The sequence below is a fragment of the Trachypithecus francoisi genome, unplaced genomic scaffold, assembly GCF_009764315.1.
Source record: "Trachypithecus francoisi isolate TF-2019V2 unplaced genomic scaffold, Tfra_2.0 Lachesis_group12, whole genome shotgun sequence".
In the NCBI taxonomy this organism is placed as follows: Eukaryota; Metazoa; Chordata; class Mammalia; order Primates; family Cercopithecidae; genus Trachypithecus; species Trachypithecus francoisi.
Window position 1 is genome coordinate 114,202,615 of NW_022681457.1, and position 12,618 is coordinate 114,215,232.

General features: G+C 38.9%; 1 protein-coding gene across 9 annotated transcripts in view; it reads right to left on the reverse strand.

Moving 5' to 3' along the window:
* Window positions 1-12,618, reverse strand: part of KIF1B (kinesin family member 1B) — a 187,841-nt gene that overhangs the window by 87,500 nt on the left and 87,723 nt on the right. For all 9 annotated transcript variants that reach the window (XM_033228421.1, XM_033228427.1, XM_033228424.1 and 6 more), the window contains 7 exons: window positions 9,918-9,997; window positions 8,957-9,032; window positions 5,937-6,016; window positions 5,334-5,440; window positions 4,440-4,523; window positions 4,027-4,207; window positions 3,852-3,924 (listed from right to left, as the gene is read on the reverse strand). In XM_033228421.1, coding sequence (XP_033084312.1) covers window positions 3,852-3,924; window positions 4,027-4,207; window positions 4,440-4,523; window positions 5,334-5,440; window positions 5,937-6,016; window positions 8,957-9,032; window positions 9,918-9,997 — 681 coding nt within the window. The remainder of the gene's footprint in view (window positions 1-3,851; window positions 3,925-4,026; window positions 4,208-4,439; window positions 4,524-5,333; window positions 5,441-5,936; window positions 6,017-8,956; window positions 9,033-9,917; window positions 9,998-12,618) is intronic.

The window sequence follows — 12,618 nt, forward strand, 5'->3', positions numbered from 1 at the left end:
TTGGCCTCTGAATTTAAAACCTTGCCCCTGATTTGTATCATTTCTATTGACCTACAAATGAGTACTAAGTCCATTTATAACTCCACCTCTTTGATAACTTAGCAACAAAAGCTTGCTACATTTATACAGATTCTACATTAATTTTTTTCATTTTTAGTTTTAAAAATCAGAATGGCTAATTTTAAGTGATAAATATGACATTAATAAATATTAAAGAAAAAACTATGTCTGACTCCTGAAGAGGATTTTTTGCAAATATGTATAAACTGAACTTAACAGAACATAAACAAATTCTCTCTGATTCTTTCCCACATAACTAACAACTATCACTTTTTTTCCTGGCTGTTTTTCTTTTCCTCTTCAAATTGCTTAAGGATGAAATGAATATTACCTAATTCAGGAAATGACAAATATTCTAAGAATTGTTTTAATATCATGTTTAAGAGACAAAAGTTATCTTTAAACTCTAAAATCAAACATAAATAAGTCTACGTAAATCTAAAAGAACTCAAGTTAAATCTAGCCGCCGTCATTTTCTTTCTTTTTAAAATGCTGCCATTTTGACTGTGTAGAATACGTCCTCTTTAAAGTTCACATGTATCACCCTGTCACATATTGATGGTGATACTAAAAACTATATGCAAAGTTTATGTGATATAAATCCTGTCTCCACGTCAAAAAAAGAAATGTTTATATTTATTTACATTATTATTATTATTTTTTTTGTTGAGACTGAGTCTAGCTTTATCGCCCAGGCTGGAGTGCAGTTGCACGATCTTGGCTCACTGCAACCTCAGCCTGCTGGGTTCAAGCAATTCTCCTGCCTCAGCCTCCCAAGTAGCTGGGATTACAGGCGTCCGCCACGACGCCCTGCTAATTTTTGTATTTTCAGTAGAGACAGGGTTTCACTATGTTGGTCAGACCGGTCTCAAACTCCTGACCTCAAGTGATCTGCCAGCCTTGGCCTCCCAAAGTGCTGGGATTACAGGCGTGAGCCACCGTGCCCGGCCAAATTTTTAAAATATTTAGATTCATTTATTAAGGAGTTGGAAAAGCTACTGAGGTCTGGTCAATTCACATGTCACAAAATGATCCTTCGGCTTTCATTAAATGCCAAATGCAAAGCAGGCTCCTAAAGAGACTCTGCAAGGAACTTATGCAAATAAGAAGAGGGAAGATCCCTAAACTGAGTGTAAAAAGCAAGCAGAGAAAGGACCAGGGTATCCTAGAGCACTAACTGAAGAAAACGCTCAGCACCCTAACAATGTGAGGCATTTGGGAACTACCAGAGTAGAAAACACATGAGCCTGATTTCCATTGTTTAATGCTGACATTATGCAAAAAATGACTACATATGGTAAATATTAAATAAATATTTACTGATTAGTAATTCCTTTGCATTCTCTCAATGTTTATTCACAGGGTGCATTAGAAATATATCTGTCAGTTGACCAATACAGGGTAATATATAAAAACATTCAGTATTACTACTGGTAGATATTCTTCAGGCTAAAGTGTTAGAAATCAGCTCCTCCGTTAAGTCAAGAAATGAAAGTGGAAGAGACAGACCTTTGAGAGGAAAGCAAGTTCCTTGCTTTAAGGAGCTGCTCTTGAAATCCTGGCTTGCTTTCAGATACACAGAGCAAGCAACAACCAGAATCTGATTATCTGCAGGCTATATACATTCCCTAGAAATGGAATACGTCTTAGACATTCACTTTCTCTTTATTTAGTGGCCATCTTTATTTTAGGGCACAGAATGAACACCGACTCTTGGTTAGGGACAGCACCAGGCATCCTTATTCTGCCGTGCCTAGTTCCTCTAAGTGAGGTCCCAGGATCAGCAGCATTGGCATCACCTAGGAGCTTGTTGGAAATGCACACTCAGGTCCCAACCCAGACTTAGTCAATCAGTATCTAAATTTTTTTTTTTTTTTTTTTGAGATGGAGTTACGCTCTTGTTGCCCAGGCTGGAGTGCAATGGCGCAATATTGGCTCACTGCAACCTCCACCTCCTGGGTTCAAGCGATACTCCTGCCTCAGCCTCCTGAGTAGGTAGGATTACAGGTGCTTGCCACCACATCCAGCTACTTTTTTGTGTTTTTAGTAGACATGGGTTTCACTATGTTGGCTAGGCTGGTCTCAAACTCCTGACCTCAGGTGATCCACCTGCCTCAGCTTCCCAAAGTGCTGGGATTACAGGCGTGAGCCACCGCGTCCAGCCAAGTTTTGGTTTCCTCAACTATAAACTGGAGGTAACATTACATATTTTACTTATACATATGCATAAATAAACAAAGAGGGTTGTTTTGAGGATCAGACAAATTGATGGATGTTAACGCTCTGTAAATTATAAAGCACTATACAAATACAAGGCATTATTGTTAATAATAGAGTTTAATTACACCTGTCCTCATTTGATCTCTCACAGACCATCAGAGGCATGTTATTAGAATGTACTACATTATTAAGATAAAAGACTTCTTCTTGTGTCACAAACCTTTCAAGCCACTAATCACACTGTAGCTAGTCCCTTCCGTTTTCATTAAAAACTTAATGCTAAAAAGGCCTCCTAAAGAGCCTCTGTCGGTAACACTGCTATTATCTTGCCCCAAACCCTTGATTTATTCTTATAATCCATTCTTTTTAGGGCTTTACTATAATTTACAAGATAACTAACTGGTTTAATCCATGCCCATGCCTGAGAACTGAGGTGCTCTGGAAAAGGTTGCTTTTGCTCAAGTCCTTCGCTTTTCTGGCCCACTTAGCACTAGCCCCTTCTTTTCCAAAGCACAGAGCATGACTACAAGGCTGTAGTTTACTTGCTATATTTTATACTAAGGTAAGAAGCCAGTGCCTGAACTTTCTCCCTAATACCCCCTTACCTTAAAAGAAAGATAGGACTGAATCTTAAAAAATGAGAACTTCCTAAACTGCATCCACAGTATCCAAAGGTTAGTTATATACTTTATTCTTACATATCAAATGAATGCTGAAAAGGTTCTTATAACCATGGCTCTGTTAACCAAAATTGGTTGGTTGGTTGGCTTTAGAAATGAAAATCTAACTAATGGATCAACTTATTTATTCATGTGATTCAGTTTCTATCAAATCTAGGAAATCAACTACCATTATAAAATGCTGAAGCCATTAGTATTATATCAATAGCTGGGACCTTAAACAGACTTTTTCCAGCTGCTCACCCAAATCCTCCTTCCCTCAAAGGAAGCAGCCCTTCTGTCCTGTCCGGGCTAGGTATGCAGCCTCTGCTCCCACCGCTACCACACATGCCACTGAGAACCTGATTGAGAATTCAGACTCCATGCAGGGGAACAGGAAAGGAGTAACACATGCAACTGTGCAGCAACACTTTTAGACACAGTTTAACTTAAAAAAAAAAAAAATCTGCCCAGCATAAGAACAATCCCAAAGTCAGCCCAAGAGCAGAGAATTAGTACTATCAAGTGATCAGAAACAAAACCAAGGCAAACTCCCACCAAATTCAATATTCAGAGCTACTATCATTTAAAGAACCACCACTGATGCAAATTCCAAAACCACTATCAAGAGGCAAAGGCTACCAGAAAAGTTCTATTTCCTTAAAAAGCACTTGGTTGTAATAGAAAGATTTGGCTTTAAGATATAAAAAGCCCAAAAGAGTACCTCTATGGACTATTTTTTCAGGCTAAGGCTACCGGGACATTTAAGTTCATTCTCCATTAAGGAAATCAAAGAATAGTGCTTGGTATCCTTGAGAGAAGCAATTTGGGTGAGTGCTGCTCTGCAGAACAGGGAAAGTATGGGAACAAGCTGCCCTTTTCCCAACAGTTTAGCAGATTCAGGACTCCTACCAGTCTCTGCTGCTCCAAAAGAAGATCTGCTTCTTCCTTCTCCTTTTTGTATAAGATCTCCATTTCCTGTAGCCTAGAAGTAAAAAAAAAAAAAAAAAAAAAAATTCAAGAATGCTAATAATATTATGTGTTTAAAAGAAGAAACAGTCATGTGGGCTGCGTAACTGTGCATTACCTTTTCTCCATCTCTTGTTTCATATCAATTCCTTGTTTTTCCAGAAGCTCTCTCTGGGCAAATGTCCAGTCCACAGGCTCAGATGGGGTCTCAGCAGAAGGAGTCTTCTCTCGCTCGGCTCGTGCTTGTTCCGGGTGGTTAAAGCGGAAAACATGGTTTTTACCCATGATGATACGGTTTCCTAGCACAAAACAGAAAAATAGGGTTAAGAAATAATTTTTTAAATATATAGTATATATTTAATAACCTCACCCTTCCCTAATGTGAAAAGACAGCTTTCAGAGCTATTGTTTTTCACAAGAACAAAAATCCTAATGCTGACTATTACTTTATCCTTTAAACAGCCAAAAATTAGAGTGGTCACAGAAACCATGTGCACGTTGCTGAAGACAGCAAAACTCTCCCAGTCTCACCTGAGCGCAGCTGAACAGGCTGGGACACCCTCTTGCCATTTACGTAGGTTTCTGAGCGCTCACAGGGCTCTAAGGTCACGATAACTAAGAGGAACACAAACTAATGTTATCATCACAAACCACTGGAATCAAATAATGGAAAGCAGTTGCTTATCAGGATTTGTGGTAAGTAGAATAAATCCCTGCAATCAATCAAGTGGCTGAAGATATCTACACAGTAGTTCATTTTGGGGTACCAGAACTAGTTCCAATGGAAGAGGCTCTCTGGGGCTATGGCTAACACAGGAACATTTAACTCTATTTGATAAACCTAAGAAGATGATAGGAAATACTAGTTTCAGTGATCTCTGACAGTTCAGTCAATAAAATTCAAGACTATCAGAAATTGTAAGGATGAGACATAGGTAATATCCAGAAACTAAAGATTGAAAAGCTAATATTTTGATAAGGGAATGAGTGAATTATATAACACAAAAATATCATTAAATTGTTGTTTTGTTAATAACCCAGGCAAAAATCAAGACTGAGTTTTTCTTCCCTTTTAGATAAAAATAAATTCTGCTGGGTTAAGATTTAATGTTCTTCAAATCTCCTATTATCCAGGATATTTGCTATTTTCTTACTTTTCTATTAAATAATTAACATTCCAGACCAAGCCTAATTGCCTATGTCCTTCTCAGTTCTTGGCAGTAACAAAAGGGCTTCTTTTGTCCAAGCTATTTTCATGTAAAGTAGCCTTGTCCATCTCTGCATTCATAAGCAGCCTATGTCTCTCCATTTTTCAGAATTAGATTGTATAAGAAAGAATTACTGATAGAGAATACAAAGTCTTAAGGATTTCTCCTAATATAAAATGAAAAGGTTGTTGCTGAAGCTGCAGCCAGGAATGCTCACCTTCCCCGCTGTTGTTTCTCTCACTCCGGAAGATACAATGCTCTTCTTTAATGTGAGCCCCGCTCAGCACTATGTCCTGGCGCCGCTCAGCATCTGCTTGGCCAACCCTGAACACAAGAGAAAAGTGTTTCCCAGGGAAATTCAGACACAGAAAGCACTACAAACAATGAACCTCTTTATTCCAAAGAATATCCTTTGGTATGTACAAAAAAGGTATTGCCTTGTTGCATCAGAAGCTTTCAACTACGAATTCTATCCTCACATATGATCAACCTCTCTACATCAGAATAAGAAACAAGGAGCACTGATACACCAATGTAACTCATACAGTATTATAAAAAGACATTGAGTCAAATAAAATCCCTAAGGAATGTATATTTGTTAAAGGAAAAAATTTATTTAGGGTCTTCAGAGAAAAACTACATGTTAACTGGCTCCACTGGCAAAAACACATTATTTGGAAAGAGAGGATAGTTTGTAACTATTTCAGATAAAAAATACAGCAAATCATTACATTAATTTTTTCAACTCCTTCCCTTTAGTTATTCAATTATCTAAGAGGGGGGAAAAACATGAAGTGACCAAAACAAGAAAGAAATATACCTTGTAATTCCATCTTTGATGTAATAAAGTAGGCACTCAGACATTAGTGGGTCTTCATTGAGGTTAACAAGATGTGGGGTCTGAAAAAGATTACAGATGATCAATTTGGAGCAGGGCACCACGAGAGAGCTGTGGTAACAACAGGGGCCTACAGGAGTTCAGGCTTCTCCAACTCTCCACAGAGCCCAGAGAGGGATTTCTTTTTATCCCTAGTTGCGGTTCCATAATAAAGAGAAAGCACTCTCTTTAGGCCTCACCAAACGGAACCAATGCATTCTATTTTAATTAATTAATTAGAGATAGAGTATCATTCTGTCTGGAGTGAAGCAGCCTGATCTTGGCTCACTGCAACCTCCGCCTTCCAGGTTCAAGTGACTCTACTGTCTCAGCCTCCCAAGTAGCTGGGATTACAGGTGTTCGCCACCACACCTGGCTAATTTTTCTATTTTTAGTGGAGACAGGGTTTCACCATGTTGGCCAGGCTGGTCTCGAACACCTGACCTCAAGTGATCCACCCTCCTTGGCCTCCCAAAATGTTGGGACTATAGGACTGAGCCACTGTGCCTGGCATTCTATTTTAAAACATGAGTTCTGGGATAAAAAAACAAGACCCAATTTTTGATAAGATCAAAGTACAAGGAAAAAATGAGGACAGGCCAATTCTCTGAATGGAATAATTATAATTTTTGTAAATACCTGCGTAAAAATCTCAAGAAATATTTACTTTTATTAAAATGTCCTCATATCCCCCACTACTTCCCACTATAATTTTTATCAGTTCTTCTATGATCCCAGTTATTAATTTATTAGTATTTACCTTAAAAGACTTTAGTTTATTAGTCTTTAAAGAAAAAATTAAAATTACTGATATTCAATAATATAAACATCTTCTAACAATCCTCTTCATCTAACTCTAATATTTCTAAAATCTTTTTAAAAAAACCAACCTTCTTTGGTGAAAATACCCCACTGGAATCCAAAAATAAGTCACATGGTCTTGAAGCCAAAATCTACTCAAGAGAGTGCCAGCAAATGCGGAAGAATGAAAGAAGAGTCAGATGAGGGGGTCAGAAAAGGGACTATAAAAGATGGTTAAAGAGAAATTTGAAAAACCTCCACATCTTCCCAACTAGCATCCACCTTTGTAGTTGAAGAACTTGACTGGTTTGAGAAAGTCAAAGCCCTTTATGGGTAGCATTCCTTAAAGCACATCATGATTTGAAAAATGGAATCTCAGAAACAGGTCCTAAGACTGAGTTTGGATGTGGTCACTGGTATATCCCTTCCTTTCATGAAGAAGTCTAGAAAGCTAAAACAAAAATTAAAGTAAGAAAAAGCTTTGGAAACAGAGATCTCACTTTGGAATTCCACGCAGTTTACATCTCAACATTTGTTCAAGTTATTTATGATTTATGTTAAATGCCATAATAGATTCACTAGTTGTTATAATAAAAATTTTCCAGCCAGGGGCGGTAGCTTACGCCTGTAATCCCAGCACTCTGGGAAACTGAGGTGGGCGGATCACGAAGTCAATAGATCGAGACCACCCTGGTCAACATGGTGAAACCCTGTCTCCACTAAAAATACAAAAATTAGCTGGGCGTGGTGGCACGCACCCACAGTCCAGCTACTCGGGAGGCTGAGCCAGGAGAATCGCTTGAACCCGCAAGGCGAGGTTGCAGTGAGCCAAGATCGCACCACTGCACTCCAGCCTGGCGACAGAGCGAGACTCCATCTCAAAAAAAAAAAAAAAAAAAAAATCCTCACAGGTTTAACACTGTAAGATGTTATAAAACACCTTTAGATATATGCATAGGCACAATTAAATTCCACCAAAACTGTAACTGCTAAAATCTATATAATCATAAGTAACACATCTGAATAAATGCATGTCTTACTGAAGGAAAACTATTAAAACTGTGGAAACCACTAACCTTTCATAATATAAACATATAAAACACTTACTGTTCTATTATACAATATGCATCTAAAATGTCTTTTACATCAGTCTTTTCTGTTGAAAATAACACATTGGAATTTGAAAAGAAAACAAAAAGTTATGTGGCCATGATAGAAAAACCTAACCAGAAGAATTGTAGCGAAAACCATGGGAATATTTCATATCACATAAAAGTACCAATTCAAAACTCACCACCCCTTGTATCCTAACTTAGAGAGATCATCATCAGAACCTAGTTTAAGTCTCCTATAGCCAATGTAAGGTCACTTGAAATAAAGGATAATTTACTAGTAGCATAAAATCATGCTTTTGTACATCAATATATGTTCTCCTATTCTCTGACACATAAGCACACAAAATAACCATTTGATTGCCATTTTCCAGTATCCAACAATAAGTTGTAACTTAGTTTAATTAAAAAAAAAAAAAAAAACCCTTACTATTCTAATTAGCTAAAAGGTACCTAACTACGTTATAACTATGATTATGTAAAAAGGAAGGTAACTATTGGAGACACTTTTTAAAAAATGAAGAAGGAAGCAGAGGAGTCTAGAAAGACAGGGAAAGGAATTGCTTTACTCAGTACAAGGGTTGTCTATAATACAAATTGCAGAGGCAAATGGAAGCAGTATTATTCTCCACAAACCTGTACAGCTGAAATTGATTCCAAAAAGTTATAAAGCAGGGTAGACGACTTCTGTGGGAAAATCTACATGAAAGAGTAGCCAAAACTGAAAGTATGCTAGGTTAGGCTGGGAATTGAAGAGAAAGCAACAAATAAAGATGACTAAACAAACTGAATCATGGCCAAAAGTTACAGATATATTGCCTTAGGTTTTTTCTTCTGTAAATAGTAAACAAGATAGGCATTTTAAAAATAGGCTGCCTTTGTACTATAAGACCATGCTCTAAGATGAAATCAGAAATATCTGAAATTAAGGCAAGTATCAAGATAATAAGGGGGAGACAGAGTAGGTCCTGAAGGACATGAAGTGCCCCAGTAACAAAGACAAACAAAAAGTGTCTCTGTCTGATTAGGTTTCACAACATTGTTTCCTACCTTTTTAGGTGAGAAAACCCCTAGGGTTCCTCCATCTTCCCGAATGGCAACTCCCATCTCAGCCAACAAAGCCTCTCTAGGAAAAAAACAGGTAAATCAGAATACTAATACCAAAATGTCAATTAAATCAGTCTAATATGAATTAGAAAATAAAGCCTGCAAAGCAAAAGCAACTGGCCATGTTTATAGTCAATAATGCAAACATAAAATAATGTGCTTATCTCTCATCATTAATGAGAAGTTATTTCTAAAAGCGATATCACATTCGAAATAAATTAAAACTTGCTTTGTCAAAGTTATATTCACTGAGATAAGAAATTTGTCTCAACTGACTTTGGAGATAGTCAATATTCATAAATGATATGTATATTAATATAAAAAAGAAAGGCTATTCCTTTTTTTTTTTTTTTTTTTGAGACAGAGTCTTGCTCTGTCACCCATGCTGGAGTGCAGTGGCACCATCTCGGCTCACTGCAAGCTCCGCCTCCCGGGAGTCACGCCATTCTCCTGCCTCAGCCTCCCGAGTAGCTGGGACTACAGGCGCCCACCACCACGCCCAGCTAATTTTGCATTTTTAGTAGAGACGAGGTTTCACCGATAGCCAGGATGGTCTCGATCTCCTGACCTCATGATCTGCCCGCCTCAGCCTCCCAAAGTGTTGGGATTACAGGCATGAGCCACCGCACCTGGCCAATATGTTCTATTTTCTATGAATCCCTAGCAACATGTAATATGGTAACTATTAAACCTGTGACTCCCTAGAGAATATTTAAAAACGTAGATGTCATTTCAAAGCATAAATTCAACTGGCCATAAATCCCTGTCCATTTTATTTGGTTTCGTTTTGTGTTTTAGAAGGGCAGATTCTTCCATTTTAATTTACATTTTATCTTTTCTTACTATAAAGTAATCCACATCCCCTAGAAAACTTAGAAACATTTCTAGATTTTAACCTCCTGACCTCTCCATTCTGATGGCCTCTGTTTTACGAAGCTTCTCTTCCCAAGTTTCATTCAACTCAGCAATGATCTTCTCTGATTCCTAAGGAAGGAAGTGCACAGTTAAAGGGGCAAAGAGTCTTATAATTTAACAAACTGCTAGAAAAGCAAGAAGCAAATCATGCCCTTTGAGGAAACGGGCCAGAATTAAAAGTAATGAGATCTGTATGTTATTAATATGTAAGATAAGAATCATAAAGACTAGACCTAAAACTGAATCAACTCTAAACAAATAAATCCTCTAAGTCTTTTTTTTTTTTGAGACGGAGTCCTGCTTTGTCACCAGGCTGCAGTGGCGTGATCTTGGCTCACTGCAACCTCCGCCTCTGAGGTTCAAGTGATTCTCCTGCCTCACCCGAGTAGCTGGGACTACAGGTGCGTCCCACCACGCCCAGTCAATTTTTGTATTTTTAGTACAGATGGGGTTTCACCATGTTGGCCAGGATGGTCTCAATCTCTTGACCTCGTGATCCACCCGCCTCAGCCTCCCAAAGTGCTGGGATTACAGGCGTGAGCTACTGCACCAACCAATCCTCCAAGTCTTAATAAAAATATCTTAATAGGCTGGGCACAGTGGCTCACGCCTGTAATTCCAGCACTTTGGGAGGCCGAGGCAGTCAGATCACGAGGTCAGGAGTTCGAGACCAGCTTGGCCAACACAATGAAACCTCGTCTCTACTAAATATACAAAAAAAATTAGCAAGGCATGGTGGTGCGCACCTGTAATTCCAGCTACTTAGGAGGCTGAGGCAGGAGGGCAGGAGAATCGCTTGAATCTGGGAGACAGAGGTTGCAGTGAGCCAAGATCGTACCACTGCACTCCAGCCTGGGTGACATAGTGAGACTCCATCTCAAAAAAACAAAACAACAAAAAAAACACCTTAATAGTGACTCTGTCTATATGTATGTATGCGTGTGTGTTAGAGGAGGAAGGGTAATATTAACATTCCAAAATGAAAGATTCTTTTTCTGACAACCACTTCTATAAAAGAATAAAGGCCGGGCATGGTGGCTCACGCCTGTAATCCCAGCACTTTGGGAGGCCAAGGTGGGCGGATCACGAGGTTAGGAGATCGAGACCACCCTGGCTAACACAGTGAAACCCCATCTCTACTAAAAACACAAAAAATTAGCCGGGTGTGGTGGCGGGCACCTGTAATCCCAGCTACTCAGGAGGCTGAGGAAGGAGAATGGTGTGAATCCAGGAAGCGGAGCTTGCAGCAAGTAGAGATCACACCACTGCACTCCAGCCTGGGCGACAGAGCAAGACTCTGTCTCCAAAAAAAAAAAAAAAAAAAAAAAAAAAAAAGAATCAAGTTCCCAAAAGGTATTTACTGCTTTTGTTTCACTACAATTTCGCCATGACACAATAACCTCCTGAACACAACCCAACAGTCAACACAGAAAGGTTTAGTATTAAATCTCATCTGAAGGCACACAGCCACTGAAGTGACAATTTACCAATCACTAGCTGAGTGTTTACACTTATATAAATATAAGAACCTAATTCATACGGGGCTTAAAACCTAGATAACGGGTTGATAGGTGCAGCAAACCACCATGGCACATGTATTCCTACGTAACAAACCTGCACATTCTGCACATGTATCCTGAAACATAAAGTAAAATTTAAAAAATAAGCAAATTAATTAATTTAATTTAATTTAATTTTAAAAGAACCAAAACATGTTTCCTGCTCTCAAGGAGGTTACTATATACTAGAGAGACAAGTAAGTGATGATATATTCATTCAATACTTACATATAACCCCATTACATATCAAGCCTTGTTCAAGGCACCTATGGATATGGCAGAGAACAAAATCTCTGCCTTCATAAGATTTACATCATAGTAAGGAGACTGATATAATCTTATTTATTTATTTGTTTTGTCTGTCTGTCTGTTTGACACAGAGTCTCATTCTGTCGTACAGGCTGGAGTACAGTGGTGTGATCTTGGCTCACCGCAACTTCCGCCTCCCGGGTTCAAGTGATTCTCCTGTCCCAGCTTCCCGAGTAGCTGGGACTGCAGCTGCCCACCACTATGCCCGGCAAGTTTTTGTATTTTCAGTAGATACGGGGTTTCACCATAATTGGTCAGGCTGGTCTGAAACTCCTGACCTCAGGTGATCCGCCCGCTTCAGCCTCCCAAAGTGCTGAGATTACAGGTGTGAGCCACCATGCCCGGCCATGATATAGTCCATTTTAATCAATAAGTACACAGTATGTCAGATAGTGGCAAGTGCTCCAGAGAAAAAGCAACAAAAGGAAAGAACACACGGGGAAGGGTAGGTGAGGGAGCAATCTGAAGTGAGGTTGTCAAGACAGGCCTCACAGACTCAGTGATATATAAGCAGAGATCAAAGAACAGAAGCTGGGTATGCTGGGAGTGGGAAAGTACCTTGAGTTTTCCAGGAATAATTGTGTTGCTAGAGCAGTATGTCTGAGGATTGAGAATGGATACAGTAGGAGATAAGAGAATAGTATACTAAGAACTAGAACTGGAGTATTCATAGGTCTCTGTAACATACGTGAATCAAGGCTGAGTGAGGTCCAGACAGAGAAATGAAGGACAAGTAGCAATTAACTAGACAAATAATGGAAGGAAAAGGAGTACAAAAAGGTGGGACGAGCATATGCCAAAACAGGTGAAAATGCTGGTCAT